Consider the following 14,133-nt stretch of genomic DNA (forward strand, 5'->3'; position numbering starts at 1 on the left):
AACAAATATATTCCAAATTTGTTTTAAAAATTTGAAAGCTTTGAAAGCTTTGGAAGGTACTTAAACAATATTTTTTTCATTGCATTGGTTGAACGTGCTCCAAAAACGCTTAACTGAATCAGAATCTTACTGTATCTTCAGGGATATTTTGTGTTGAACCAATGAATTTTATTGAAATTGAGGTTAAAGTTTGATTTTTTCCAGTTTTAATCAGTAAACTTTATAAAAGTTTTCCTTAAAAAAAAGCGGGACATTTTAAGGAAAAGCGGGACGGCGGGACATTCGACAAAAAAGCGGGACATGTCCCGCTTTTGCGGGACGGATGGCAACCCTAACATAAATGGCAAAAAAAATCAAAAACTATAAACAAAACAAGAAAAGTTCTAAATGCATTAGAAACATAATGAAAAAATAATGAAAGTGATTTAAAATTATCTAAATTGTTTTAAAATAGTAGTTTTAATGTAGTATTACGTGAAAAAAGTTGTGTTCAAGCGATTTTCATTGATTAACAGCATTTTGAATTCAGTGGAAGCTGCCATCTTGGATTCCAAGATGGCGTCGGAAAGAAAAAAATCGACATCTTCTAGCTTAGCCTTTTCATTCAATACTCGTATAGTGGTGGTTTAATGCGACTTTTTGTCAGCATTAAGCATTTAAAGTTGAGCGGATGCCGCCATCTTGGATTTCAAGATGGCGTCGGATAGCGAAATTCGACTTCTACTCGTTTAGCCCTTTCACCCGATACCCATTTTGTTGGGGTTTCATGCGATTTCAAGTCATTTACACCATTTTAAAGTTCAGCGGAAGCTGCCATCTTGGATTTCAAGATGGCGTCAGACAACGAAATTTGACTTCAACTCATGATTTATTCCACGGGTCATTCAAAACCAATCCCTTTTCATTCAAAAAGTCTGTCCTCATTTACTGTACTAATGATTAACAACTCAGAAATGAGGAACTCAACCTAAGCGTGTAATTGGTTGGCTTGCGAGAGAAACGTCAAATCGTAGCTTTTTTTGGGGTCATCATTAAACCATAATAAAACTATGGATTGACTCACGCCATGTTGGTTGCAAAATCGAAGGGCACAAAATGACGCCATGTTGATGGATTCACAATGCAAGCATTGGAAAATATTTTTTCAGGCCTTTTTTCCATCAATCCCATCATGATTGACCATGAGATTTGACGAGGCGCATTTATTTTAAGATACTATTTCATATACATTTTACCTAAAATCTTGACTGGCAGTAGAAAAGACGCTCATTATATGGGTAAAACATTGGTTTTTTAGCTATTAATTTTACCAGATCATATCTGAATAATGCAATCATCATTCATCAACCATTACGGTTGCTGGAAAAAATAAAAAAAAATCCGAGAACTCACAGAACCGAAAAAAAACAAAAATTTCTAACATGTTTTATAATAGCTTTTTAAAAGCTTTAGTGACCAATATTGATGACTAACAATGATTGGTCATGATGACGTTCCTAGGATAGGGCCAAATAGCCTGATTTTGGCTTTATTAGAGTCCAGGTGATGTTATAGAATGTGCTTTAGCTTTTTATGAAGGTTAATGCTATGGTCCAAACGACATTTTGCTGACCATAATAAAGCTAAAATTGTTACTGTGGGTGTTCAAGCGGAAGCAGGATGAACACGGCAAGGTGGTTCGCTGTAAGGCCAGGCTGGTAGCTCAAGGATTCAGCCAACGATACGGGACGGACTACGACGAAGTTTTTGCGCCGGTCGTTCGTCACACTACGTTCCGCATCATGATGTCCGTAGCAGCAAAGAAGAAGATGTTTGTCAAGCAATTCGACGTTAAAACGGCATTTTTGAACGGCAACCTTGAGGAGGAGATTTTTATGAAGCTGCCTCCCGGGTATGTCGTCGGCGCGGAAGGCAAGGTTTGCCGTCTGAAGAAAAGCTTGTACGGGCTCAAGCAAGCCGCCCGTTCGTGGAACCAGCGTCTACACGAGGTGTTGATGGAGGATGGATTCAAGCGGTGCGAGGCAGATCCCTGTCTGTACAAGAAGAAAGCTGGTGGCAAGTGGTGCTACGTTCTTGTTTATGTTGATGATCTCATCGTAGCTAGCCAAAATGAACGTATCATCGGAGCACTGGAAAAGGCGCTTTCCAGGAACTTCAAGATTAGCAGCCTTGGTGATGTGAAGTTCGTCCGGCTTCATCGAGGTCAAACGAGATGAAGCCGGAGATTTTCACATCAGTCAGCGGAAGTACATCGAAGACGTTGTTCTGTTGGTCTCCAATATGCAAAAGTTTCGGCGGTGCCACTTGAACCTGGATATGGCAAGACGGAAGAGAAAGAAGTTCTTCTTCCGAACAATCAACAGTACCTGAAGGTAGTTGGGCAGCTGTTATACATCGCAGTCAACAGCAGACCCGACATCGCAGCGGCAATTTCGATCCTGAGTCGAAAGGTGAGTTGTCCAACCGAGCGTGACTGGACAGAGTTGAAGCGAATGGTTCGTTACCTGTAGGGGACAGCAGATCTGGAGCTTCGACTTAGTAGCAGTGGCGATTCTTCAGGTCTAGTCGGCTATGCAGATGCTGATTGGGCAGAATGTGTCAGCGATCGGAAATCGAACAGCGGATATGTGTTCCAGTACTGCGGAGGTACAATTTCTTGGGCGTGTCGCAAGCAAACTTGTGTCTCATTGTCTACAGCAGAGGCGGAGTTCGTAGCACTTTCCGAAGCATCCCAAGAAGCGGTTTGGTTGCAGAGACTACTGGAGGACCTAGGAGAGAAAACAGAAGTGACATTATTCGAAGATAATCAAAGCTGTTTGAAGATGTTGGAATCCGAAAAATTCAGCAACCGTACGAAGCACATTTCTACCAAGTTCCATTTTGCGAAGGACCTGAAAACGAAAGGTGTTGTCAACTACGAATATTGTCCGACGGAAAGAATGGCAGCGGATCTTCTGACAAAACCTCTCTCACGGGTACGTTTGGAGATTCTTCGTCAGAAGTGTGGTCTACAGCAGCAGCGTTGAGGAGGAGTGTTGCGAGTATGCAACGCAGCAAGCAACTGAACATCAAAGCAATCGTTGCTTAATTTGTATTACTTTTAGTTAGTCAGAATAAATACTTGTTAGAACAAACACGTTAATCTTATTCAAGCTCTTCAAGTCTGAGCCAGTCCGATTCTCCCACCGCACCTGCCAATAGTATGGACGTATGTATAAATAAAAAAAATAGTACAACACAATTTGTTGTTTTTTAAGCTTGATTTGATAATGAGAATAAATACGGGCTTTTCCAATGAATTCTGGCAACCCGGCCGGACCGGACTTTTCCGAAATTCTATATTAAATTTTTGGGCAAACCCGGATAAAACCGAGCAATCTTGCAACTTTCACTAGAGGACTTGATATAAGAACAATGTTCTCTCAGCTGAGTTAAATAAAAAAAAACATGCAATTTATTTATTTATTCACATGGTTTTCCGTCTCACGAGTCGTAAGTCACGACATAACCTGATGGACCATATTCCTCCAAACACTCGGTCTTAAACTTCTCGGGCATTCCATATACGCCAAAACAAGCTCCACTTGATCTTACCACCGCGCCCCTGCTGGTCTCGTTCCCTCCGGATTGGCAGCGAACCTGTTTTGCATAACAGTCGTCCAGCATTTCCGCAACATGTCCTACCCAGCGTATCCGGCCAGCCTTCACCACCTTCTGGATACTGGGTTCGCCGTAGAGTAACGCGAGCTTGTGGTTCATCCTTCGCCTCCACATTCCGTTCTCCTGCACGACGCCAAAGATAGTTGTTCTTAACACTCGCCGCTCGAATACTCCGAGTGTGCGCAGGTCCTCCTCAAGCAATATCCACGTCTCGTGCCCGTAGAGGAATACCGGTCTAATAGGCATCCTTTACAGGTTACATTTTGAGCGAGGGCTGAGCCAAACCGCTGCCTGCGGAATATCATCCGCGCTTGGTGGCCTGGCAACTGGATCTCAAATGAGGAACTACATCGCTGGTGTCATCAAAGGGCACTAGAAATCGAGATTCGGGAACGTAAGTGGAGATGGATTAGGCACACGTTGCGAAAAGATGAGATTTGCAGAGAGGCGCTTGAATGGAATCCAGATGGACATTGGAGAAGAGGCAGACCCAGAAACTCATCACAGCGAAGCCTAGCCGCCGAAATCCAAACTGTCAAAGACGCTGGCTCCGGATCGTCAACAGTGGAGGTCTTTTAACACGGCCCTATGCACCGGAGGATCGGCGCGGGAACATTAAGTAAGTAAGTCGCTAAAGGGTGATACGGTCAAAATTTGGTCAAGGAAAAATGTGTGTAAATCGGTGAAATCGTTTATTTAAAAATCAAATTAAATTTCTTTTTCAAGTTTAATAAGTATAAAATTCGGGAAAAATATTCAGTTAGGCTTCCGCTTTTCCAAATCCGAATATCCATCCCTGCCACCCCTGCCATCAGATTTTGTACAGCCACCTTGTCCACCTTCTTCGCCGCAGAAAGCCAGTTTACCTTGAACTGCTGCTCGTCCTTAGCAGTTTTTTTGTCTTCTTTAGGTTCCGCTTGACAATAGAATAGCCCAGTATTTCTTAATTGGGCGGAGCTCTGGCGTGTTGGGAGGGTTCTGGTCCTTGGGAACCACCTTGCCAAATCCGGCCAAAACAGTACGGAACAACCGTGTTTCTTCAGGAAAGGCAGCAGACGTTTATTCAAACACTCTTTCACGTAAATTTCTTGATTAACAGTCCCGGAAGCTATGAAAATGCTGCTTTTAAAGCCACAGGTACAGATGGTGTTCCGAGTTGTTTGTAGGGGAGGAGGGGAAAAAGACACCGGTCTTGATAGCAAAGCAGCTTCAAGCTGTAATTTATTGAGTTTTGGTTAGATGACATAATTTTAGTTTATATAATAATTATTTGACTTACAAAATCAGTGTTTCGAATCAATTTCCCTACAACCGGAACGATTCTAGGCAAAGCTGACCAAGGCTGCTAATGAAAGAAAGCGTTAGCATGAACCGTTTTGCATGCAACGGGAGTTGCTAACCTGATAGTGTAACACGGCTTGATAGAGCAAAGTTCTCGGAACTTGGCTGGAGGAGCCGGAACTATTCACGAGCTGTTACTCGGACGCGGCTTGAGAAGGCTAAGTTCGATAAACTTGGCTGGATGAGCCGAAACGATTCACGAGCTGCTGAGAAGGATAAAAGTTAGCAGTTAGCATGATCGTTCAGCATGTAGCGACATTCTAGTTAACCTGTTACTCGGATGCGGCTTGAGAAGGCTAAGTTCTATGAACTAGGCTGGAAGAGCCGGAACAATATTCGAGCTAGAAAGCGCTGGATGGAACACTTTGTTGCTTAGCACAGTACTATACTATGCTCTACACTTGGCCGGATGGATCCGAAAAGGAATTACTGAAAACTAGCTAGTGATGCGTAGAAAGATTGAGGTTAGCACAACACAACATTTTCGTGTAGGGCAGGATTCACAAACCTGTTTACGTGCCACTATCTGGTTATTGTTCGTTTGTTTCACTGCACTTGGTTCGGCACTAGTTTTGGCTTAGGTTAGGTAGTTTTTTCCAATTGTAGTTTAAATAGGTAGGTATAGTTTTAATCGCGAAAGATAGAAATAAAGCTATCTGTTTGACTCTTCTTGAATGGATGGTGTAAGTTTTTTCCCGGAACTCGTAGCTGTCAAACGGGAAAGCGTCACGGCTGGCCGCTGAACTGAAGTTTAGTATTTGGCGTCAAAAATGTCGCGCCGCTTCAAAGTTGGCAGTGCTCCCAGTTGCCAACAGCCTCCCCCCCGTAACACTGGTCAGGATGATCCCGGGTTACCCTTAGTCGCAACTTCAAATACAGCTAACTTTGAGACCTCAGCCCCAACGTCAAGTACAGCTAACTTAGAGACCGATTGCCTAGTGAGCCCCCTATGAGTTTGAACAATCGCCTTTCTTACACGCCCATCTTGCCCTGGAATGACCTCATTAACACGTCCGCGGACCCAACCATTTCTTCTAGCCTCATCCACAATGATCACCAAGTCTCCTACGCAAATCGGTCGAGTTTCACTCTGCCATTTTGTACGCCGAGTCAAATCCGGCAAGTATTCACGAATCCATCGACGCCAGAAAGTGTCCACTTGAGTTTGTATTTGGTGCCAAGTATTTTTCAGCGCCAATTTTTCGTCTACTTGCTCTACAGTCGGCTGCTTGATACCGTTGGAGCTTCCGATTAACAGATGGTTAGGAGTAAGAGCTTCTTGTTCCGCTGCCTCAATCGGGAGGTACGTAAGCGGTCTGGAATTCACTATTCCTTCAGCCTCGACTGCTAGAGTCCACAGACCCTCATCGCTCAGTTTTCGACACGCGTTCACGCTCGTCTCCATCGCCTTCTTCACCGAACGAACCATGCGCTCCCAAGCGCCGCCCATGTGTGGTGTGCCGGGTGGTATAAAGACCCATTTCGTTGCAGTGTTGGTGAACGTAGATGCCAGTCCTTCTTCGATGTTGGAAACTTGTCTCTGCAGCACATTGTCGGCTCCCCGGAAGTTTGTGCCGTTGTCTGAATAGAATTCTAATGGTGATCCTCGCCTACCAACAAACCTCCGGACCGCCATAATACACGACTCCGTACTTAGGTTGAATACTACTTCGACGTGGACAGCGCGCACTGTCAAACAGGTAAATAGCGCGATCCACCGTTTAACCGAGCTCCTACCAACTTTAACCTGGAGTGGACCAAACAGGTCCAACCCGACGAAAGTGAACGGTCGTGTGCACGTTGCTAATCTCGCCGCTGGTAAAGGAGCCATCCTTGGAATTTGAGGTCGAGCGTTGTTGATTTTGCAGAACTGACAACGCTTCACAATCTGCTTCACGCGGGATCGTACTTGTGGTATATGGTAAACCTGACGTAATTCGTTCACCACGGTTTCAAAATTAGCGTGATGGAACTTGCGGTGATAAAAATCGATGATCAAATCGCTGACACGGTGTTGTTTTGATAGAATCACTGGATACTTAATGCAGTTGTCCACATTAGCCGCCGCTCCAATCCGCCCGTCGACTCGTAGAACTTGGTGTTCGTCCAGGTAAGGTGACAACTTGTAAAGTTTGCTGCCTCTTCCTTCGGCGACCTGCTTTTCATTCGGCTCGCTGATTCGTGCCAGTAGCTGGTGTACCTCGTCTGGAAAAGCTTCTCTTTGAACCATTCGGAAAAGGTAATCTTCGGCGAGCCTCAACTCGGATTGCGTGGGATACAAACTGCTGACCTTGCAACGTGTTTTCTTACAGTTATTGAAATATCGGAATACGTAGGCCATTGCTCTGGTCAGTCTCTCCCATTTAGAAAATCTGGATACATCAACCAGCGGCTCTGGAATTTCTAAACTTTGATGGACCCCACAGATTTTTTGTTCTTCTACCGTTGGTTGTATTGACTTGGGGTGCGGCCACCCTGTTTCTTCCATTTTCAAGAATTCCGGTCCGTTGAACCATGGACCATCCACGTCCAGTTGGCCACCTTGTCCCCATTTTGTGGCCAGGTCAGCAACGTTCATCTTCGTTGAGATCCATCGCCAATCAGCGATAGAAGTGGTAGATAATATTTCAGATACTCGACATGCCACAAACGACGAATATCTTCGATGGTCCGAGCGTATCCAGGCTAGTACTGTACTCGAATCCGACCAAAATACCGTACGATGTATTTGCAATGTATGGCCTTCTTTAATAAATGTTTCTAGTCGCGCAGCTAATACAGCAGCTTGGAGTTCAAGCCGGGGAATCGACCAATGTCGTAGAGGAGCTACCTTTGTCTTTGACGCAACTAAAGTGCACTTATATTCCTTGCTATTGATGGAAATACGAAAATACGCTACGGCTGCGTAAGCATCTTCGCTTGCGTCGGCAAATATATGCAGTTCAAGATTATTGTAGAGTGTTTCAGTAGCATCTAGATAGTAGCATCTTGGAACCTGGAGGACTGCTATAAGTGGGAACTGATCTATCCATCTGGTCCATTTTTCGAATACTTGGTCGTCGATTTCTTCATCCCATTGAGTACCGGCTCTCCAAATATCTTGGAGAAGTATTTTGCCTTGAACGACAAAGGCCGCTAGAAGACCCAGAGGGTCGAATACACTCATTAAGCACTTCAGTACTTGTCGTTTCGTTGGCCGCATTCTGTTTGAAATTATGTCGTTTATTTGTGGCTGAAAGTTGGTGGAATATGCCAGAGTATCTTCATTGGGAAGCCAGTGCATTCCAAGAACCCTCTCGATGATGCCGTGCTGTGTGTTTAGTTCTTTGGGATTAGGATCTGTTGCCTCTCCAAGTCCTTGGAGTATTTTCACGCTATTGGATCTCCAACCACGAATGTTGAAACCTCCTCGCGCGTGAATGGCCTTGACTTCTCGAGCAACTCGTTGAGCTTCTTCCTCTGTCCCAAAGCTATCGACGTAGTCGTCCACGTAATGGCAGTCGATGATTCCTTCAACAGCTCGAGGATAGACATCCGCAAACTCTCGTGCGTTCTTATTCTTTATGAATTGAGCAGATGCTGGGGAGCAAGTTGAACCGAAAGTGGCCACCTGCATAACAAAAACGTCGAAAACTTTATTTGGATTGGTCCGCCAGAGAAAACGCTGAGCTTGCTGATCTTCGGGACGAATACGGATTTGGTGGAACATCTCGGATATATCACCAGAGACTGCCACAGCATATTGTCGGAAACGGAAGAGGACCCAGGGTAGTGTTGTTAGTTGATCTGGTCCTTTCAAAAGCATGCTGTTCAACGAGACACCTTTAACCGTAGCAGCTACGTCCCACACCATGCGAATCTTCTCCGGCTTTTTGGGGTTTACTACAACGCCGAGTGGTAGGTACCAGGTTTTCCGAGGATCCGAGTTTCTGATTTCACCTTCGGTGGCGAGACGGGCATATCCTTTCATCTGGTATTCTTCTATTTGCTTAGTAACGTTTTCCATCATCTTTGGGTTTCGTTTAAGCTTACGTTCTAAACACTCGAAACGTTTTTCAGCCATAAAACGGCTGTCAGGAAACTCATAATAATCGGACTTCCAAAGTAAGGCAGTTTGGAATCTATCACCTTGGCGACTTGTGTGCTCTTCAAGGATTCTCTTGGCCCGTTTATCGTTCTCAGATTCTAGAATGGCTGTCCCGGTTATCCCCACGTCTTCTAAAGCAAAATAGTTCCGAACAGCTGTGTGCAATGCATCATCACCAGAGCAACTACAACGGTGCACGTACAAAGATGTATCTTGGTATCCTGTTCCTCCGTAGACACACCATCCCAACCTTGTTTTAGTAGCTATTGGGTCTTGCGGCTGACCTTCTTTTGTACGAAGCGGAACGGTCAAATGAAGGTTGTTAACCCCTATCAAAACACGAGGAACTGCATTCCTGTAGCTCGCTATCGGAAGTCCTCGTAGATGCCGAAATGAAGCCGACAATGTCCCAAAGTCTAGTGTTTGTGGGGTAAGAGCTAATTCTTTGACTGTGCGAGTATCTTGTAGTTTATGATGCCGTTGATCGGTTCCGGATATCTGAAGCTCAATCACCTTGGAGCCATGTTCCGTTCTCGTCTTATTGCCCGTCCATTTCAAACAGAGTGTTCGTGGTTGTCCTTGCAAACCGAGTTCATCAACCAGTTTTTCTTCGATGAACCATCATCCAGGAAAGCGAAAGTGTCAATTTTCAGATTTCCCTTCCCGTGTAATGTGACCGGAACAAAGCGAAGCAGGCAAACTTGAGGAAAACTTCGATGCACGTGGATGTCGGCGGGCGGACTGGGTTCGAAAGCGGATGGTCCACGACCATTGGAGTTGGACTGATGATCGTTTGAACGCATTGAAGATTCGCCTGCATTATTCTGCATCTGCTGACCCCCGATGGAATGGAGAAGAGGGTGGTGGCGGACTGTACAACCATTAACAGTGCAATATCCACTCAAACGACAAGGTCGGTGGCCGTGGAAATTCAGGCAATTGCGGCATAGTCTTTCTTGCTCCACGACTCGCCTGCGTCCTTCAAGAGTGAACGCTTTGAATTCGTCGCATTCCTTCAGTTGGTGGTTCCGGCTGCACATGCTACATCTCCTCTCTCTGTGGTTACTGGCTGGGTGACTGCTCTCGGTATGCGCGTGTAAAGCTCCTCGCTTTGGCCGAGTCCGTTCCTCCAGCCGACTGGGTACAACACATATTTTCGAAGAAGTAACTTTGCTTGCTCGTTTCATTAACATTTTCATAAATTCACCAAATTCTTTTAAGCTCACTTCACTGTTGTCGTCTGTATATGCTGACCACTGCATTTGGTAATCGACCGGCAAACGGTTCACTAACGCGGCGAGCAATGATGGATTTGACAGATGGGCGTTTTGATCAGATGCTTCCAGATGAGCGCAGTAATTTTGAACGGCTGTGCCGTATTCTATCAGGGATTCTAATTTTTCAGCTTTGGGGGCAGGAATATTCCAAAGCTTTTGTAAAAGGCCATTAATTATCAGGTCAGGTCGGCCAAAACGAAAGCGTAGCGTGTCAATTATCTCAGGCACTAAATCGGGCAGAAGTAAGCTGCTTCGGACCGATTCAAGTGCTACTCCTTTGAGGCAACGTTGAAGACGAGTTAAATTTTCAACAGGGTTGTAGCCACAGGCTAAAGTGGAGGTAGTATAATGGCTAATAAATACTGGCCAATCTTCCGGGTCCCCTGAAAAGATAGGGAGATCCCGGGCGATAACCTGACGTGCTGCTAGTTGAGATGGGGTAGGCGAAAAACTGTTCATATGTTGGGTGATATTTGCGTACTCGCTTGGGGGGCAATGTCCCAACTGTGATATCAGGGACTCATGGGGCTCATTACATTGATCGGAATTTAGGCGAAAAGAATTAGGAACGGTCTTACCTTGATGTTGGTTTCTTTTATACTTGTCTTGAGGGGGGTGAGGCACAGGCGCACGGTCCTGAAATGGCGCACGTGGAATTGGTGTAACCTGCTCGCCATGGGGAAAGAAACCGGCTGGATTTCGATGATATTGTTGTTCGGGAGCTCCTACCGTGGCTATCTTATCGGCAAATTGGACTGCTGACCTTCTCTTTCCACCATGGTTGTCGGTTGACAACTGCTGCATCCGTTGACCCAAGTTGGCTTCCGAAACAGCGGGAAAAATTTGGGTAGATGCTGAATCCGGAACGACCAACCAGGTCGGTAGATGAGTATCACTGATACTCCGACCACTGGTTGTGGGAAAAGTTGAACCAGCGATAGGTTGGTTTGAACTAGTCGGAGATGTGTTAGAAGTTGGACCGTTCAGCTGGCCTGTAGGGACCGTCGGAAAAGTTGCATCATTGGTTGGAGCACGTTCGGGAGTTACAACGACATTGGATATGCTTTCCAACCAATCAGTCGTAAGCTGACGACTAATCCTCCTGCTCACCCGGCTCTGAGTGTTGTTCGTTTCATCCACATCGTTGACGGTGGATTGCAAAAGTTTGTACTTCGCATCGACCAGTCGTTTCTGGGCTTCGATTGCTTCCAAGCGGATCTGTAGAGCCTTAAGCTCTAAGCTACGGTTTTCCTCCAATTGCTCCAGCTGTAGCTGAACCTTTCGGGAACGTTTACTGGAAGCTGTCGCACTGCTGTGAATGCTGAGCGCTGGCTGGCATTTTGGACAGGACCAAGGGCGGAACTCAACGGATGGTGTAACTCCTGCGCAGGTTAGGTGGTACCAATCATCGCATACGTCGCACTGCACCATGTTCCCTGCCGAATCAGGGAGATTACACGCCACGCAGTTGGAAACTCCATCATTGGGTGTTGCTGGCGATGGTGCATCGTCGTTCGCAGTTGCCATCTCAAGCGGTGGATGATGATTTTCTTGAAGAATGTTCCGAGTTGTTTGTAGGGGAGGAGGGGAAAAAGACACCGGTCTTGATAGCAAAGCAGCTTCAAGCTGTAATTTATTGAGTTTTGGTTAGATGACATAATTTTAGTTTATATAATAATTATTTGACTTACAAAATCAGTGTTTCGAATCAATTTCCCTACAACCGGAACGATTCTAGGCAAAGCTGACCAAGGCTGCTAATGAAAGAAAGCGTTAGCATGAACCGTTTTGCATGCAACGGGAGTTGCTAACCTGATAGTGTAACACGGCTTGATAGAGCAAAGTTCTCGGAACTTGGCTGGAGGAGCCGGAACTATTCACGAGCTGTTACTCGGACGCGGCTTGAGAAGGCTAAGTTCGATAAACTTGGCTGGATGAGCCGAAACGATTCACGAGCTGCTGAGAAGGATAAAAGTTAGCAGTTAGCATGATCGTTCAGCATGTAGCGACATTCTAGTTAACCTGTTACTCGGATGCGGCTTGAGAAGGCTAAGTTCTATGAACTAGGCTGGAAGAGCCGGAACAATATTCGAGCTAGAAAGCGCTGGATGGAACACTTTGTTGCTTAGCACAGTACTATACTATGCTCTACACTTGGCCGGATGGATCCGAAAAGGAATTACTGAAAACTAGCTAGTGATGCGTAGAAAGATTGAGGTTAGCACAACACAACATTTTCGTGTAGGGCAGGATTCACAAACCTGTTTACGTGCCACTATCTGGTTATTGTTCGTTTGTTTCACTGCACTTGGTTCGGCACTAGTTTTGGCTTAGGTTAGGTAGTTTTTTCCAATTGTAGTTTAAATAGGTAGGTATAGTTTTAATCGCGAAAGATAGAAATAAAGCTATCTGTTTGACTCTTCTTGAATGGATGGTGTAAGTTTTTTCCCGGAACTCGTAGCTGTCAAACGGGAAAGCGTCACGGCTGGCCGCTGAACTGAAGTTTAGTATTTGGCGTCAAAAATGTCGCGCCGCTTCAAAGTTGGCAGTGCTCCCAGTTGCCAACAGATGGCTTGCCAAACCAGATATTTCTTCGCGAACTTTGACAGTTTCATTTGCTTGAAAATATCTGCTACCTTTCCCCTTTCTTTTGCAGTATAAAACTCCTGTCCCGAAGCTGCTTGTAGTCGGCTTTGACGAAGGTTTCGTCGTCCATTACCACGCAGTCGGACTTCGTCAGCATCGTCGTGTACAGCCTCCGGGATTGCGCTGTGGCCGTCGTATTTTGTTTATCATCGTTATAATATTTTAATGGCATTTCGGCGAGATGAACTCTAGTAGAATGAAATTGAAAGATAGGAAATGATAGGTGGATAGTTAAAGCTAGGGCGCTTTTGGAGAAGAAACATTGAAAGGTGGTTTTTGAAAATGTAAGTCTAGGGCATGTGGGAGAAAGCTCAAACTAATCGGTTGAATCTTTGCTCGGCAACGGTTAATTCTTTATGCGAAGCAATCGCAGCTCCCATACAGAATCAACCCGATGGATTAGATGTGTACCTAAACACCTAATCGAGCGCTCGATTAGGTGTGTAGGTACACATCTAATCCATCGGGTTGATTCTGTATGGGAGCTGCGATTGCTTCGCCTCCCATAAAGAATTAACTGTTGCCGAGCAAAGATTCAACCGATTAGTTTGAGCTTTCTCCCACATGCCCTAGACTTACATTTTCAAAAATAACCTTTCAATGTTTCTTCTCCAAAAGCGCCCTAGCTTTAACTATCCACCTATCATTTCCTATCTTTCAATTTCATTCTACTAGAGTTCATCTCGCCGAAATGCCATTAAAATATTATAACATAGTTATGACGGCGATAAAAATCTGAAAACATTTGTTTATCATCGCGATTTGAAGTCACTACCTTCTTGTAAGTCGATAGTCCAGCTCGTTTTTTGGCTCGATGCACGGTTGTAGACGATACACCCAGCTTATTTCGGCATCTCGGAGAGAGAGGTTAGGGTTTCGCTTGAAACTACCGGCAACTCTCTTTGTCGTCTCAGCGGCTTCCGGTTTTCGATTTTCCCCCGATCCAGACTTCCTGGCTGTCGACAAACGCTCTCCAAACACTTTAATTACATTTGTAACGGTTGATTTGGCAACTTTTAGAGATTTTGCCAGCTTTGCGTGCGAGTAGCTCGGATTTTCGCAATGCGCGAGCAAAATTTTGACACGCTGCACTTCTTCCTTGGGCGGCATTTTGACAACTGA

General features: G+C 45.1%; 1 protein-coding gene and 2 long non-coding RNA genes across 3 annotated transcripts; all 3 read right to left on the reverse strand.

Moving 5' to 3' along the window:
* Positions 1-4,808: 4,808 nt before the first annotated feature.
* On the reverse strand, positions 4,809-5,363 carry LOC129745977 (uncharacterized). The gene is made up of 4 exons (XR_008737217.1): positions 5,271-5,363; positions 5,061-5,204; positions 4,940-5,005; positions 4,809-4,874 (listed from the first exon to the last, which is right to left on the reverse strand). It is a non-coding gene; the product is annotated as an uncharacterized LOC129745977 (long non-coding RNA).
* A 473-nt stretch (positions 5,364-5,836) lies between these two features.
* LOC129742258 (uncharacterized) lies at positions 5,837-11,892 on the reverse strand. Its single transcript, XM_055734134.1, has 2 exons — positions 9,676-11,892; positions 5,837-9,625 (listed from the first exon to the last, which is right to left on the reverse strand). Exons 1-2 carry the CDS (start codon positions 11,890-11,892, stop codon positions 5,837-5,839), a joined length of 6,006 nt encoding a protein of 2,001 aa, XP_055590109.1.
* A 13-nt stretch (positions 11,893-11,905) lies between these two features.
* Positions 11,906-12,480, reverse strand: LOC129745051 (uncharacterized). The gene is made up of 4 exons (XR_008737067.1): positions 12,388-12,480; positions 12,178-12,321; positions 12,057-12,122; positions 11,906-11,991 (listed from the first exon to the last, which is right to left on the reverse strand). It is a non-coding gene; the product is annotated as an uncharacterized LOC129745051 (long non-coding RNA).
* Between the last annotated feature and the right edge of the window lie 1,653 nt (positions 12,481-14,133).

This window comes from Uranotaenia lowii, chromosome 2 (assembly GCF_029784155.1).
Source record: "Uranotaenia lowii strain MFRU-FL chromosome 2, ASM2978415v1, whole genome shotgun sequence".
NCBI lineage: Eukaryota > Metazoa > Arthropoda > Insecta > Diptera > Culicidae > Uranotaenia > Uranotaenia lowii.